Consider the following 16,754-nt stretch of genomic DNA (forward strand, 5'->3'; position numbering starts at 1 on the left):
CAATGCCCCCCGGCCCGGCTGTCACATTGATACATCATTGTGGCCCCTGAGCCACAAAGTTGGGCCACCCCTTTGTAGGACATTAACGATAAAACAGAATATTGTTGTTCTACTTTTAGACATCTTGAGATCGACTGGGGATCGACTGGTTGGGCACCCTATATAGAGATATACAGTTTGCTAGTTAGCTAACTTATTATATTCATCATGGCCATGTTCATGTCCATTCTCTGGGCTAAATAAGCATCATCACCTGTGTCATCTGTGGGCGTTGTTTTTCAAATTTTAAGCACATTCTGAGTTTCTTCATCTCTCTCCTTTCTCTTAAACATCTGAAGAGTCGTCGTTTGCATTTTTGCTTTAATTACCACGTAGCCTAATTTTCTAGCTGTCATTCAGTCACTCCATTCTTTTCTCCTCCCGCTGTTCTGATCAAGTGGGGAAAAGCTAATATGTGACCCGCTCTATCGAAATCAGTCGGAAGTAGGGTGACCACCTGCTAAGAAGCCCAAGGGGGGACAAGGGGTATGTTTCTGAGGGACAATGTGGGACACTGCCCGGCGCGGAAGTGGTTTACCTATTTCTAGCACATACCATCTTACATAGTACATTAATAGTGCCCTATTCCACTAGACATGTGTAATATCTGATGTATGTCCATCAATAGGCCACCAATGTGTATTTCTTTCTAAATAAAGATTCATAACATTTTGAACAATGAATTGGCAAATGCTATTTAACTTAAGCAATTTATTCACTTCAAGCAACATTCATGAGAAGGTTCCAAATGTTTTTTCAGTATAGACACAGGAGTGCGAACCCATCAACATCACAAGGTGACAACAATGCAAAAAGTTGCCAACATAAAATCCTATGCAGAACAATGACATTTTCACCTAAAAGGCAACTGTAACCTAAAAATGGTAAATTTGCAACCCTGTAAACAGTCCACCAATGTTCAAAATCAATCAAACTACATCTTAGAGAAATGGGATATTAACTAGTTTTCTTCAGGTTTCTTCTTGAACTTGTATTTCTTGTTGGAGCGTACAGCATTGAGGAGAGCCTTCTCTTTCACTACATAAGAGTAGAAGTCCTTGCAACTGAATGTGAAGTTGCTCTTCACCTGGATTTCTGACTTGATGAGGTTTACCGAACATCTGTTCCTTGTGTCTGTCCAGCATCCTGTCATCAGTGAAAAGACCCTCTCCACTGAAGCATTGGTGATTGGTACACTCAAGAGGAAAGAAGCTAATGCTGTCATGTTTGGTGTGTGTGTGTGCTTGAGTAAGGTGGCCAACTTCTCAACGACTGAAGCTTCTGACTGCACAATGGCCTGTTGGTGTGGCAGAACAACACAATACTCATCATATAGTGCATCCATGTCCAATTGCTTGCTTAGCTGCAGGACTTCTACAGCTTCACAGAGATGGGTGAAGTTGAATGGGCTCTTCTGTAGTGCCAGGCTAGCCACTTTCTTCTGGTAGTTGGAGTCTGAGAAGTCATAGCGCTGCTCCAGGTAAGTGAGAGAGGACTGGTAGAAGTTGCACATATCCTCTCTGAGCACAGCTGCCTGCCTGTCTGGAAACTCCTGGAAGAGTACACCCGTCTGGGCCCCAAAGAAACCATCACTCTGTCGTTGCTGTAGCTTGGTTTTTAGGGTGAACATCATATCGTAGAGCTCACAGACAGTCCCATCTTCTCGCTCCAGCACCAGCACAGTGTCGTGGAAAATCTTCAGCGCATTGCTGAGGAAGGACAGGTAAACCTAAAAGAAGTAAGATGAGTCAATGATCACTCTTTGCATTATCATAATTTCTCTTATCCCTGTTGAATGCAATTCAAAATAATTACCTGTAATTCAAGGGGGTTGCCCTCACCATCCTGGTCATCCCTGAACAGCCGCCATAGTGACTTTGGGCACTGTTCCTCTCCCAATGAGAGAAAATAGGCCTTGATAGGAGCCCAGCAGTCATGAAGCCTCTTCACTGCAGGCCACAGGCTCAGCCATCTTGTGGGCACATGTCTAAGCAGGGACTGGTACTCTATCTCCACAAAGGTGTGAACTGACTTAAGTTCCTCAACGCGTTTGGCAGATGAGGAGAAGTGGCTAAAGGTCTTGTTGACAACATTTTCTATGTCGATATTTAGCCGATCTCCTGCGTGTTTTGCACTGTTGTGAACGATGTGGGCCACACAGTTTGCCTTCAAAATAGAACTGTTGTTCTCTTTCAGTTTCTGGAAGACAGAGTTGTATCTCCCATAATTCACACTAGCATTGTCAGCACTATACGCAGATATCATGTCTAGTCCCAGTCCGTTTTCCTCCAGCTTGGTGACTATCTGGTTGTGGATCGCGTAAGATGTTTCATCACTGTCATCATAGAAATCAATGACCTTCGTCTGTACTCCCAAGTCTGGCGTCCAGTAACGCACTGACAGTGGGAAGAGCTTGGTGGTCCCATGATTGGAGGCATCTGAAGCCACTGAGAAGAATGGCGTGTGGGCTGTGGAGACACACACAGATGGGGTGAACTTGAGAGAGATTCTCTAAAAACAGATTATTACAAAAATACAAGACACTACTTTACTGTTTTGATCATTATTGATTTTATATAAATATAATCTATACAATTATTTAGGCCTACATCTTTTCAAAAATCATAGTTGCTTTTTTTTGTGAAATCATATAAGGTACACAGAGCCTGGTTTCACAAAGGCACGGAAGAGCCTTTAGCCTTTATGTTTGCGTTGGCTACTGATGCTATTTAATTTCATTGAAGTGAAGGAAACGTTGACTTTTAACATAGTAGAAGAATATCAATATGATTAGACATCAGTTAGCTAACGTCAGATAAATAGCTAACACAATATTACATCCATGAACATAACTTTAAATGTACCTTTAGTTGTTGCCTCTCGTTGCTCATGTAGTGGTCTTTTGAGGACTTTGAAACAATCTTCGACAGAGGCAGGGGCAAGCACATCAGTGACAATAGCTTCTGCCTTCGTCCGACCACAGGCCATCCTCTTGGCAATGTCCGAGTCCGGATAAATCGTTGGGGCTAGCTTTATGCCACAATCTCCTGCTCGATATGATGTAGCGTGTTGGACAGTGTGATACACACTCGTCACCTCTGCAGCAGTGACTTTGTCAGCTAGACAGTCGTTTTTGGGTCGGAGGAAAGCATCCATAGATTTCGATGTCTGTTTTTGTTGGACATTTTTCTTGTGTGTGTCAGTCAGTCTGTGTCGTTTGACATCGTATTCGCCTCCATGTCCGATTGAGAAGGACGTTTTGCAAATGTCACAGAAAACCCTCTCACTATCCCCCTCAACAGCCTTCAGCCACACATATTCCCTCTCCCACTCTTTCCTGTACCCACACCTTCTCTTTTTACTTACTGGTGCTTCAGACGCCATTTTCTATAGACAAGTTCACGCGACAAAACCACGGGTAGCGCGGCATAACCCTACACAAATGCACTTCATTTCCGCCGGAAGTCTTTTGCACAGCGTCTGTCGCCGCGCGTGCGGCCGTTTGCTGTCATGACGACGACGCAAAATTTGACAACCTAGTCAGCAGTTATACTGGGGGGTGGGTGTGGCAACTGTAGCGTGCTGAACTAGTCTCAAGTAATGCTAGTTTGGCTGCCAAGAGCTCAAGAAGCTAGAGCGAGCAATTCTTTTTTGAGCATGCATTGATTATGCGTGACATGGTCTCAATTTGCGGGACGCATGAATTGGGGTTCAAACGCTGTGCGTGCATGCGCTACGCGGGACGGGTGGTCACCCTAGTCGGAAGTCGCAACGGCTCATTTCAAAATAAACGTGGATTTGCGTAAAAAAATAGTTTTTCGGGGTTCGGGTGTTTTGTTTGATTTTAAATAAACAAAGTCTTGGCTTTCAGAATATGAAACTTGTTTCGGCAAATTCAGATGATAAATACAACTTAGAAGCTTGTAACGGCATAATTACAAGCGGAGAACGGAGTAACTTGAGGTCACAGCAGGCATAACAGCAGCCGGTGTTTCTCGTTAGTGTTTTCCCTGGGACACAAACACAATACGCACAAACGCAAAAATACACAAACACACACACGTATATACACACACACACACACACACACACACACACACACACACACACACACACACACTCGCGAGCTTCCCCCAGACCAGTAATCCAAACCAAAATATCTGCCCTTCGTAGTATAAATTCCACGGGTGGAGCTGTCAATTCTTCCTGGTCCTCCGGACCGCCTGGAAATCTCTTACCGGTACTAAGGACCGGGTAGGACCGGCACACTTTCAACACTGGTGTCAGGTGAGTTATACATTTCTAGTTTTCTGATATCACGTTATTGTTTGTAATACCTTTGACGAAACCTTTTATCCGATCGTTTCAGATAAGGGCGAGTTTGCTAGCCGGCAACATAGCTATATGGATAGTTTAAGCAAACAGCTAACAAACCGTAGCCTAATATTAGCGCTAGTATTAGACAAATATTGTCAATATAAATTGCCATTTATACCCATCTGCGCCAGCCGGTAATATTTACCTTATAGAACATTCAGTGATTTTCGCGCCATTGATCTTGTGCGAAGCAACGCCTGTTGTTTATTGCGGTTCCTAATAGAGAGAGAGAGAGAGAGAGAGAGAGCCTACTAGATGTTATATGAACGCTGAGAGTCCACAGATTCTATTGGTATACGTTTCATCACTCTGCGATAAAAACGCACTCTTAACCCTGTGTTCTAGTATCATAAATAAAAGAACATTGTACCTTGACCCCTGGCGGTTCTAGTTTAACTGAAAATATGATCATGTTAATGTTACATCCTGAATTGATTTAGGGCGATGGTGCAGTTGAGTCAGCAGCCAGAAACCTGGTGTCTTTGCTCCTTAACACTATGGCCGCAAGCGGCTCAGGAAGGCCGACGGAGACAGAGCCTCCTGCACCTAGGAATGTAATGCCAGTGACAGTGCCGCAAGAGATGGCAAGGTTTGTATTTCAGCCACATCATTATATTTTCGTTTTGCTTAAAAAAATTCAAAAAATCAATGTTGTTTTCTTAATTCCAGTAGTCACATCGCTGACATGATTAAATTAAAATATGAACTTGGACTTGAACAAGACTTGGTTTGTAATAGCATTGGAAAATATATATAGCTAACATGTACTATTTAGATTTTTTGTGCAACACTTGATTGTTATAAATAAATATAAAACATATAATTTATTCCACAGATCTTTTCCAGGATATTTCAAACCAAACTTCCGTCGTGGTAAAAAGAGGTGTTTGACTGCCACCAAGCATCTTGTTAAGACAACAAGTAAAACAACTGCTTTACTTTTGTATCTGTTACCAAAAAATATCGCCCACACACCGTTGCCAACTGAGGAGCTTGAACTCCTCCAGGCAGGCATGGGAAGACAAACACTGACTCTTCCTGAAGATGGTGATCACACAGAGGTATCGTTTGTCAGTTCATTTGTTTGACTTATCATTAAAGTCAATTATTGTACTTCAGCGTATTGTCACCATCAATGTTTTTCTCTCTCTCTCTCTCAAGATTTTAAGGCTCCTGGCTGACACATTTCCAAAAATGGAGGGTCTATGTGGAGGATGGCTCTTGCATAAGGCTACAGGTTTGTGGGATTTTGTTTTGTTGAGTTTTCATATTACTGTATTACTTGTTGGTGTGCATGAACCCTTCTGAGGTATTGATTACTTGTTGTAAGCATTAGAGGTGGCAGAATGACAAAACATGTTCTCTCTCTTTCTCTCAATTAAGGTGGCAGTGGAAGACGAAAGCTCACTGTCATTCTACCAGAAGCAGAGGGGTATTCTGTCAAAGCTCTGCGAGCTATGTCAGCAGGTGGCAAAGCCACTTTTTACATAATACCACTTCAGGAGACATTGGACACCGCTCCACTGCCTCCTGACTCGCACTGCTTTGCAAAAATGCCAAAGAAGACATGTTTCCAATGTCATGAAGTGATGCCTTTGCAGATGCTTGCAGTACACATTAGGACATGCAGTGGAAAAATGTCCTCTGATGAGACTGTTGATGAGGTGAGAGCAAATTCTTTTTGTATTTGGTAAATTGCCTTTAGAAAAAGACGAGGAAAATATAAATTGTTTATTGAAATAAATGACTTTTTTGTTAATCTGCAGTCCTCTGATGAATTGTGTATCGTGGAGAACGCTTGCAAGGTACAGTAGAACAGCACACAACTAAACTGCACAATCAGTTTAGTTTAGTGTTTCAGCTGTTTGTAACATGGAGCATATTTCTTTCAAACTTTAGGTGGTGTGTCCAATTTGCACCAAAGAATTCCCAGACGATGAAATCACAGTCCATGCTAGTCTATGTGGAGAGAGGTGATCTGTCTTATTCTGCTCTTTGTATCATAAACATTATATTTGATAGATGTACCACCTGTAGAATGTCTACATATTCAGTGTTTTAAACTGCATATTGTTTGTGCAGCTTTGAATGTACAGGGACTCCTGCATCAGAGAACAATAGTCCAAGTACAGCTGCTCAACCTCCAGTATGCAAACCAAAAAGGTACGTTTTATTAAGATGACCTTTGCATGAGTTTATATCAAATACAGAATAAATAATGAGCACCATCATGCAATCCACATGCTTTAATGTCTCCCCCAAAAGCTAGCTCTCAAATTATTTTAACAGGCTATTCAAAACATAGCACATGGTGCACTCTTTTCTAATTACGCCATTTGATAGCCCTTTCTTTCCCAAATATTGTTCAGCATAATAATAGGACAGTTATATGGCAATAATGTATACAAAATGTTTGGAAAATTGGGATAGTCTTATATTTTCTCTGTCCTCTTCCTTAAGCACGGAAGATGTATTGCGCTTACTTGAACACCAAGTTGACAACACAACAGAGTTCAAACTGTGTGTGGACAGAGACGGCCTTCCAGACAGGGGCATTCTCCAGTGGAAACGAAAAAAAGCTGCATCTCCTGCCAGTGCTCTTAAGGTGGTCTACATAGGAGAGGCAGGCATTGACACTGGAGCAATAAGGAAAGAGTTTTTGACTGGTAAGTTCATTTAACTGTTTAGTTTTGATATTAAACAAAACCAAAGGATCATTGCTTATTTGCTTTTTTTCTGTAAGACATGGTTTCAGGTATTGAAAACAGATTCTTTGAAGGAACTGGGAGCCAGGGGAAAAATCCTAAGTACTCTTTGACAGACCTTGATAATGACAACTTCAGGTTGGTAACATACTGTTTTTGTACACGTTGTCATTTATGTAAGGAGTTTTTTTACAAAGACTTTCTCTACCTTGCACACAGAACTATTGGTGAAATAATGTCAGTAAGCATCGCACAAGGTGGCCCACCTCCTGCCTTTCTGAGAGCGTGGTGCTACAACTTCCTCTGCACAGGAGAGGTGGACATTCATTCACTTTCAAAGGAGGATGTTTCTGATATAGAATCCGGTCTTCTCATCAGCAAGGTGAGTACTCTGTTGAGCATTGTTAGATATGAATTTGATATATGTTTTAACACCTATTGTAAATCTGTCCTTTATTTCAATGTTGCACATTCTCAGGTCGAAGATTCTGCAGATGAGCAGTCTCTGATGTTGTGGGCTGATGAAATTGTCAGCTGTGGATATACAAGCCAGCTCAAACTGGACAATAAAGACAGCATCATTCGGTAAGAGTTGTACAATATTAATTTGACAATGTTTATTTTTCAAACCAGTGTGTAATTTCTTTCTGCTTTTCTTCAAAGAGCAATTGTCTTACATTCCACAACAAGACTGATTCCAATGCTGCAGCAACTCAGAAAGGGCATGGAGCTGTATGGCCTGGTGGATCAGATGGCTAGAAACCCTGAAGCTTGTCACTCCTTATTTGTTCCAGGGAAGATCACCAAAGTAAGAATTTTAACTGCCACTATTTATTTATTTTTAGACTCTATTCTTCTTTTGTATTGTACTTTTCATTCTGTATTGCCTTAATAGCTTTGGTTTGAACACTTGCAAGATATTAAACTAAATCTGCATTCACTCTCTTTATAGTGTTAGAAATTAAAATCAATGTTTTAATGGGGAAATGTAGTTTAAACATGCTGTCAGTTTTAATGCTCTTTTATACTGAAAAACCAGAAATTCTTGTGCACAAGCAGTTAAGCTTTTATTCTGAAAATCCTTCATCTCCGGTTAGCATTTAGCATGTGGCTAATATACGATTTCCTGAAGAGGTGAATTTAGTAGCGAAATGATATGGAGTGGTGCAAACCGAAGCCTACTGATTTAACACTACAACTATAGATGTCGAGATACTATCATGCTGAATATTAAATGAAGGTACAGTTTATTTGAATACATTGTTTACAGACGAGAGTAGCATGTGACAACATCCGGAATGACCGGAAACCAAACGAGCCGAGAAGTATTGTTTAGAGTATTGATTACAGCGTTTAGAATGTGTTAAATGAAAAGTGATGAAAGAGAATATGAGGAGAAACGGCGTGTTAAGCATATATTGAATGTGAAAAGAACCTATCCTCTGTTTAAATGCAATAACGGACATTGGAGACGAGGTGAGCCGGCTGGCGGGGAGGAGCCAGCAGAGGATATATATAGCAGCGCCGGGGGAGAGATCCGCTGTCTTTCTTGCTCAGGAGAACCGGACCACAGCTGTTTGTCTGACGGAACAATATTCTGTCTGTAACACTACCGCGCCTTTTTTAATTAAAGTATCCCATTTGAATCTTTTCAGAGACTCCATTTAGTCTCATTTTAAAGCTTCTCTCCTGGACGCGAGAATAAAGAACACATTTTAACAATTGGCGAGCTAGCCCAGGATCTCGCAAAACCGGGAGAGACTACAGCAGGCTGCTTGCTGGACCCGCTGGCATCCGTTCAGCACACAGAGAGCTCAAATCAACTAGGTATGGAGAAACCTGTTATATCGAATTCTTCAATAGTTAATGTAGGACAATGTTAGTTCTGTGTGTTTGACGGCGGCCAGCGGATCCTGAAAATAGCTGTGCAATTTAAGTTAAAACAAGCCTAAATTGATAAATATTGGTAGCCTACCACGTGGCGTTGCTTTGTTACAGGCAGGGTGAGTTCAATTTCTTTTTTTTCTATTTAACCCTGCATGCTATTCGTTTGTCTGTTAGTACATGTCGGCTAGAGGCCAATCACTATATGTGTCTTTTTTGGCGTTTTACGTTTTACGTGAATGGTTTTAGGCCATTAAGCAGTCGGGACTGCTTGAGGGAAAGACACAGCCAAAGTTTGAAGCTAAGGTTATTGGAGTGAGTGTTTTGTGTAACAAACAGCGTGAGGCTGTTTTAAAAAAGTCCTATTTCAAGGAAAAGGCCTGAGCAGTTTGAAGCTCTCAGTGGTTACACCATTCTGTTTTTCAAGACATTGCGTTGTGGATTACGGCAGGAAGTGCGACATTCGTGCGTTAGATAGACGATATTCTTCTAATTGTGTTTGCTTAGCGTCCTATTTGTCCCATAAATAGCGTGTTTAAACAGAAGAAATGACCATACTGGCTCTTAAAGTCAAAAAAAATTTTACGTACATGGGTAGAGGGCTATGACGTAAGGGTATGAGGCCCATTTATCATTGTAAACTAAATGGAAATGTTATTTTAAACTACAGTGTTGTGTGTTGAATTTACTAGACAAAATATCACCTCACCAATTTCAACTCCAGGTGTTTTCTCAAATCCCTTTGTTCTTCAGGTCAAAGGTTGGAAAACCAGTTGCCATTTTGTCTTGACCTCATGTTCACGGTGAGCCACGGCAGTCACCATTTCATGAAATGCTAATTGAAGTACTCTGTTTGCTTTAACACACTGAGGCTGGGCATTCCATCTTCTAAAGAACATCATACTTCTTGTTAGAGTTAGAACTATTGGAAGTACTTCTGCTGGCAAATGTGTATTGGCGGTTATGTGTTGTGTTGTTTAACCATAGTGTAAATTCCTATTTTAAAGATATTTTTGAGGAAACAACCGTTCTCCTTTGTCAAAAACGAGTCAGTTTTGAAACAGCTATTCCCTAGTGGATTAAGCTGGAATTTAAAATAGCGCACTCTGGTGGTAGTACAGAATTATTACCCAAATAGCGGAAACACCATAACATTGTGAATATTCTTCTTTGCAAATGTGTTTTGGCGGTTATGTGTTGTGTTGTTTAACCATAGTGTAAATTCCTATTTTAAAGATATTTTTGAGGAAACAACCGTTCTCCTTTGTCAAAAACGAGTCAGTTTTGAAACAGCTATTCCCTAGTGGATTAAGCTGGAATTTAAAATAGCGCACTCTGGTGGTAGTACAGAATTATTACCCAAATAGCGGAAACACCATAACATTGTGATTTTGAACCAAATTCATATTTCAAAGTCAAAACCATACACGGTACAACTTTATTTTAACATTTCATATTTTAATTTTGCATATTTTTATATATTAATTAACTTTATTAATATTTTACCTTAAACTTAAAAAAAAAAAAAAAAAATCTATAAAAATAATAAAACTTTGAGCAAAGAAAAAAAAAAAAAAAAAAAAAAAAAAAAAAAAAACGAACAGCAACGAAGGTGCTAGTCAGAAGATTAGTGCTTCATCTTTGATAGGTTAATCAATAATTAGAGAACATGTCACCAAAACAAACTAAGTTGAGACTAGACGCAGGGCCAGGCTCAACTGCAGATATCAAGGAAAGGGTAAAAATCAGATCAGATGCTTTAACAGTTTCAAGAATCAGTCTTTATTTATTTATTCTTGAGTAACTTTACTGATTTGTGGTGTTGTGCGTAAGGCAATATCTCATTTGAGTGAGGGGCACCAGCCCTTCATGCAGGTCACTCTCTGAGAGAATAGTTCATATTTTCCCTCCAGTTTGGAGAAATATTATTTTATCATATGTTAGTTCAGCAGTGTCAACCAATCCTCTAATCCTAGAGTTATTGAGACGCATTAGCGACACCAGGGGTATTGTTTTTCGCAGCAACGATGACGCATAATACCATTACAAAAGCCATTATTGAAACAAGTAAACTATTAGAAGTGCTAATTGCTGATTTTTTTTTATATAGTGAATATGCATTTATACCATCAGAAAACCATAAATCATACGATATTTTTGTACCCCTTGTGGGTACAAGGAGAAGTTATATTTATTTAATGCAACGTTATGAGTTTTACATGTCCTGTACAGAATAGGGTAATCATTGCAATATTAATTGAGCATTTTATGCTCAAAGGAGGGAGTGTCATGATTATACAGAGATGTTGATTTCAGTGACGTTGTAGTTAATAAATAATAACATGTAGTCAACAAGAGGTATGCCGAAGCTCGGGCCTTCTCCAAGGAGGGAGTGGTCCAGTTTTAGATATTAGACAAATAGAAGTGGATGAATATGTCAGAACTCTGAGTAATATTATGCAAGTTTTGTCTACACAGCAGGCTAGGAAAACTACAGAGATACCAGACGAGACACCAGAAGAGACTCCTGTTCGGCCAGGTGGTTGGGTGAGGGTGAAAGTTCACAAAAGACAGTGGGCTGATCCCCGGTGGACGGAAGCGTGAAAAGTTGTAACAAACTTCACACGCGCTCCGGTTTAAAGGTAAAGAAAAAGGAGCAAATTGACACCACCTCACACATTGTCACCCTTCACTGGCAACTTCCAGAACATTATTGGGAGTTAGGACTGATTTGGCAGAGCTGGAACAAAACAATAAATAGAAATAAGATAAAGATAGAAACAGCTCAAAAGACAAATTGTCTATAGATTTTTATAGATTGTACATTAATGTGAATACCTATTTTTTGTTTTACATCTGTAAAAAGAGTCCAATTTGTTATGTTATTTTTGTACTCATTATTTAAATTCTGTAACGGACACAACCAGGGATAAAATAGAGATGATGAGAACAAAGCCAAACCAATTGTGGGGTCCCCTAGGGATAAGAGTCAGAATAGCATTGTTGATTGTGCTCATTACACTTGGCACCTTTCTGGTTGGAAGGGGAGTACAATATTATGTAAGACATGGATCCATTAGTTCACTCATAGAATGCCCACATCACTAACAAGACTCCAGCTGTGTTTCAGAGACTTTCACTTATCCCCAGAGCCAAAAGATCAGCTGAGCAACAAGAGGAGGAGTTAGAAATACTCGGTCCCAAACAAGAGGCGGTTATAATCAAGATGATTCACCCCCTTATATGCAGTTCTTGTATCAAATGATGAGATGGGTTTAAGTGATTGGGATATGTAAGTGATGGGGATTTACAGATTAGGGGAATCTCTAAATACACTGGATCCATGTTTTAGTCTGTACCAGAAACACCCCCTGTTAAGCTATGAACAACCGATCGGTGACCTGAGCACAATTATTGAAAATGATTGTTAGACACAGGCTACTAACCCACAAGTACAGCTTTGTACGTACAAACTCTATGAACAAGATTCCCCAGCAGATAGTGGCGACATTGCAGATATGTCCAGTCACAAAAGTTACTACGGTTCTAAATAACAGTGAGATTTAAAGTGATGGAGAAAATATGGAGACGTTCTTTTATAGTGTGTGAAATATGTGGTGCTTGAAACATCTAGGTATTTAAGAAAATGGTTTCCTGAAAGAGTTAATTGGAGTGGACATGTTACAGTGGGTGAGGGCAATGTTTGGGGATATGGTAAAATTATTAGTAGACATGAATTGTGTTTAGATGGCATTTAACAACTAAGATGGATAGTAAGATTAGGAAAATAGAGTGGAAAAGGTTGGATTTATTTTACCTCAGTGTGTTAGAATTTAACTATACGTAATGCCTCCCGAGATCTCTCTCTCTCTCTCTCTCTCTCTCTCGCTCCGCCTGTCAGACCGCTACGACCCCATCGTCCAAGCAGACAAAAGACCTCACCACGGAAGACTCCTCCTCCTCCATAGAACAGACAGAGAACCAGAGCTGAACCAACAACTCCAACGCTGCATCCAGAACTATCTCCACCTGAGGCACCAAGAACCAAAACCAGGTGACATAAAAAGGCACACTCTCATCGGTCCCCCACAGGACATGAAGTTCCAAGCTGAGCCACAAGATTTGGGCACAAGAGCAGAGTGTGGGACATGAGAGCGGAATACGCCCTCCATGCAACAAAGTGGAGACTGTAAAGGAGGAGATGAAAAGCAAAGCAGATGGGACACTGAAGAGAGTTACAGCGGAAGGATCCAAGAGCAGATGGACTGAGGAGAAGGTGGACGGAGGAGAGGAAAGAACGGAGGAGTTGGCATGGTCCGGCAGAATGTGAGGGGGTCGTGGCTTGACAACCAGAGGGGGAGAGAAGGAAAACGGGAGTGAGTGAGTTTACACATAAACACACTTATTCACCAACGAGAAATACGTAAAGAAAAAGATTTATCAGCCATGAATTAATAAATTGGTGAATTTATAAAGAAAAAAAGAGGAAACTATTAAATAACCCTAAAAACACACTGAGGGTAGAACATATTATTCAATCTTTTCATCATATCAACAAATTATTCTTTAAGAGTTTTTTTTTATTCATGTGTGAATTTGGGGAAGATTTAATTTGTTACAGTATAGACCTACAGTTTAAAGGGATGGTTTTAGTAACCACTCTATAAAAGCAGACAAATCTTTATTAGTATGGAAAATGTTAAAGGTGGAGCTAGTAGCAAGCCAAAGATGGTATTCCAATCTAGAGTATTGATATCTCCATTGTAGCATGGTTATTACCTCAGGAGGGAAGATTAAGGTGGAAATAACATTTGTTTTTCGTCCAAGATGTAGAGTTTTAAAATGACACTGGGCAAAGAGCGAAAGCAAAGTTTAATTAAAAAAAAAAAAAAAAAACTAATGTAGTTGGGAGTAATACATGCGGGGCCTTGGAGCACTCATTGTGATGGTACATATTTGTTACAACAAACATCGTTTAGGGAGAAGGGGTCGCTCAACCCACCCTGCAGATGTTTTAAATCTTACTTGCAGCTTCAGAGGGAGCGCACGGCACCAGAGTATGAGTTTTAAAAGACAAGCGCCACCAGCTCCTAAAGGTAATCCATTCACCAGATGACCTGACTTTTAGAGATGTTATTTAAAGGAGAAACATATCTGCCATAGGTGTAAATTCCTGAATTAAACTGCAAACCATTAATGAAATGACTTCTGTTTTTAAAATCCTTGTTAAAGGAGGGAGTAATTATCACATGCTCGGGCACCCAAGGTTCCACACACTGTAAAAGGGGTTAGCATAGCTATTTAAGTAGACCAGAATTGAAAATAAATTAGTATAATGAGTTATTGATATTCCACCGGTTTTCACACCATTTCAGGGACTTTATCACTGCATTAGAACAGACCACCCAAAGGTACTGAGTAGGAACTTTTAAGTGATGAAACTCTACAACTGTTGGAACTGACCAAAATCTTCTCCCAGAAATGACTGTCTAGACTGCCGTACCCCAGAGTAGAACGCACAACGGCCCCTTCTAGAGAACATATTACTTTCATACCTTAAATGGTATGAAAGGAGGGAGGGTAAATTTCTCAGGAGGAGACAGTTACAAATGCTAGCAGAACAAGACGACCCACCCCGTATACAGATGTTGATGACAATGATGAGTTAGTTTAAATGATATGGATGTTCGGAGATGAGATTGATCAATGAATGTCCAGCCGATGTGATTCTTTAAATGATGAAATCATGTGAAGAAGTGAGCAAAATTAAAATGGAGTGAATCCATTTCAATTTACTTCATACTATTCCAAGATAGTATATTTTTATTATTCCAATTAATTTTACACTATTCTAAGATAGTCCATTGTATTTGACATTATTATTTTATACTATTCTAATATGGTAGATTTCATGTTGTATAAATCATTGCTATTCTAAAATGGTTTGTTTCTTTTCACTTTGTAAAAACAAGTGCCTTAACACTGAGCGTGGTATGAGAACGGTTTCTGTGAAAGGAGGGAGGAAGAAATGTTCTGATACCAAGCCATTGCTGCTATTTTGAAGAATGATATTGAATGTAAAGACTAGAAGTTATACACAAGGGAAAACTTTTATGTTTGAACACAGACAAGAATTTATTTTGTATTTTTGTAAAGCCGGCTGTAAAACCATTCCATTTGATTGTATGTTTGTTAATATGAGATATGTAACATGCAAAGTTCAGATGAAGAACTCATTGATTTCAGTATTATACACACCTTTTAGGTGTGTAAGGAGGGACTGTTAGAAATTAAAATCAATGTTTTAATGGGGAAATGTAGTTTAAACATGCTGTCAGTTTTAATGCTCTTTTATACTGAAAAACCAGAAATTCTTGTGCACAAGCAGTTAAGCTTTTATTCTGAAAATCCTTCATCTCCGGTTAGCATTTAGCATGTGGCTAATATACGATTTCCTGAAGAGGTGAATTTAGTAGCGAAATGATATGGAGTGGTGCAAACCGAAGCCTACTGATTTAACACTACAACTATAGATGTCGAGATACTATCATGCTGAATATTAAATGAAGGTACAGTTTATTTGAATACATTGTTTACAGACGAGAGTAGCATGTGACAACATCCGGAATGACCGGAAACCAAACGAGCCGAGAAGTATTGTTTAGAGTATTGATTACAGCGTTTAGAATGTGTTAAATGAAAAGTGATGAAAGAGAATATGAGGAGAAACGGCGTGTTAAGCATATATTGAATGTGAAAAGAACCTATCCTCTGTTTAAATGCAATAACGGACATTGGAGACGAGGTGAGCCGGCTGGCGGGGAGGAGCCAGCAGAGGATATATATAGCAGCGCCGGGGGAGAGATCCGCTGTCTTTCTTGCTCAGGAGAACCGGACCACAGCTGTTTGTCTGACGGAACAATATTCTGTCTGTAACACTACCGCGCCTTTTTTAATTAAAGTATCCCATTTGAATCTTTTCAGAGACTCCATTTAGTCTCATTTTAAAGCTTCTCTCCTGGACGCGAGAATAAAGAACACATTTTAACAATAGCCTGATGCAGATTTCATCATGATGAACTGCCAGCCACGTTTTAGCGAAAAAGGGACGTCTAAGGAGAGAACTGAGAGGAAGGTGATCAACTTCCTGCAAGATTTTAAAATCTTCAAAATCTTAATCTCCCTGAACTATCTGGTACAGAAAAAGTCTGCTTCAGTTCCGTCTCCTGCAACAATATTGAGTCATTAAGTCCATGAAGATGGTCCTGACGTCCACTAGAATGGACATTTATAAAAGGGCTGTTATTTGAAAACTTGAATTATTTAATTGCTTTCAGAACTAATTATATAGTTCCTCACATGTTAATAAACAAGAATATATATGATTTTCATGGTAAAAATTACAATTATTCAACAATATTTGACTTCTCCTCCTGCTTCTATAACATTTTGTTTTTGGTATGCCAGCCATTTTGGATGAAAAGAAAGAGGAACTTCCCAGCATGCAATTTTAACCAATGACACATCACTGGAAAGACCAGGATGTCCTCTGTACAGTACATCAGGGATTGATAGAGTAGCTCAAAAGAGTAAAAGGAGATGCGTGTTAACAAAATGTCCACTACAGAGGACATTTTCAATGGGCTGGGTCCCAGGAGACAACCAAATCAAAAACGACTTACATGTGGCCTTGCTGTGACATTTTGTTGCTGTTCATTCGACATTGTTGGATGTTGTGGCCAGCTGGGA

At 39.8% G+C, this 16,754-nt stretch overlaps 2 protein-coding genes across 3 annotated transcripts; one reads left to right on the forward strand and one right to left on the reverse strand.

The window, feature by feature from the left end:
* Positions 1-1,000: 1,000 nt before the first annotated feature.
* Positions 1,001-3,694, reverse strand: LOC307034867 (uncharacterized protein; the record flags this gene model as incomplete). The annotated part of the gene is made up of 3 exons (XM_079673793.1): positions 2,904-3,694; positions 1,855-2,507; positions 1,001-1,768 (listed from the first exon to the last, which is right to left on the reverse strand). Exons 1-3 carry the CDS (start codon positions 3,421-3,423, stop codon positions 1,001-1,003), a joined length of 1,941 nt encoding a protein of 646 aa, XP_079529919.1. The 5' UTR covers positions 3,424-3,694.
* Positions 3,695-5,068: 1,374 nt separating this feature from the next.
* LOC307034765 (uncharacterized protein) lies at positions 5,069-16,398 on the forward strand. 2 transcript variants are annotated; one of them, XM_079673648.1, is made up of 12 exons: positions 5,069-5,477; positions 5,578-5,653; positions 5,800-6,080; positions 6,183-6,221; positions 6,316-6,389; positions 6,499-6,579; positions 6,877-7,082; positions 7,160-7,259; positions 7,341-7,503; positions 7,600-7,706; positions 7,785-7,929; positions 16,060-16,398. In XM_079673648.1, exons 1-12 carry the CDS (start codon positions 5,430-5,432, stop codon positions 16,252-16,254), a joined length of 1,515 nt encoding a protein of 504 aa, XP_079529774.1. In that variant the 5' UTR covers positions 5,069-5,429; the 3' UTR covers positions 16,255-16,398. The 2 variants fall into 2 exon arrangements, with proteins under 2 accessions (XP_079529774.1, XP_079529773.1); XM_079673647.1 differs by having other exon boundaries at positions 5,070-5,653.
* Positions 16,399-16,754: the final 356 nt, after the last annotated feature.

This window comes from Notothenia rossii, assembly GCF_949606895.1.
Source record: "Notothenia rossii genome assembly, chromosome: 4".
Taxonomy (NCBI): Eukaryota; Metazoa; Chordata; class Actinopteri; order Perciformes; family Nototheniidae; genus Notothenia; species Notothenia rossii.

What these genes read in the sequence shown, in the direction of transcription:
- LOC307034765 (XM_079673647.1), top strand. Translation starts at nt 5,461, where the DNA reads ATGGTGATCACACAGAGGTATCGTTTGTCAGTTCATTTGTTTGACTTA. An exon ending in TCGTGGAGAACGCTTGCAAG is followed by an intron (nt 6,222 to 6,315) that starts GTACAGTAGAAC and finishes TTCAAACTTTAG; the next exon opens with GTGGTGTGTCCAATTTGCAC. An exon ending in AAGGAAAGAGTTTTTGACTG is followed by an intron (nt 7,083 to 7,159) that starts GTAAGTTCATTT and finishes TTTTTCTGTAAG; the next exon opens with ACATGGTTTCAGGTATTGAA.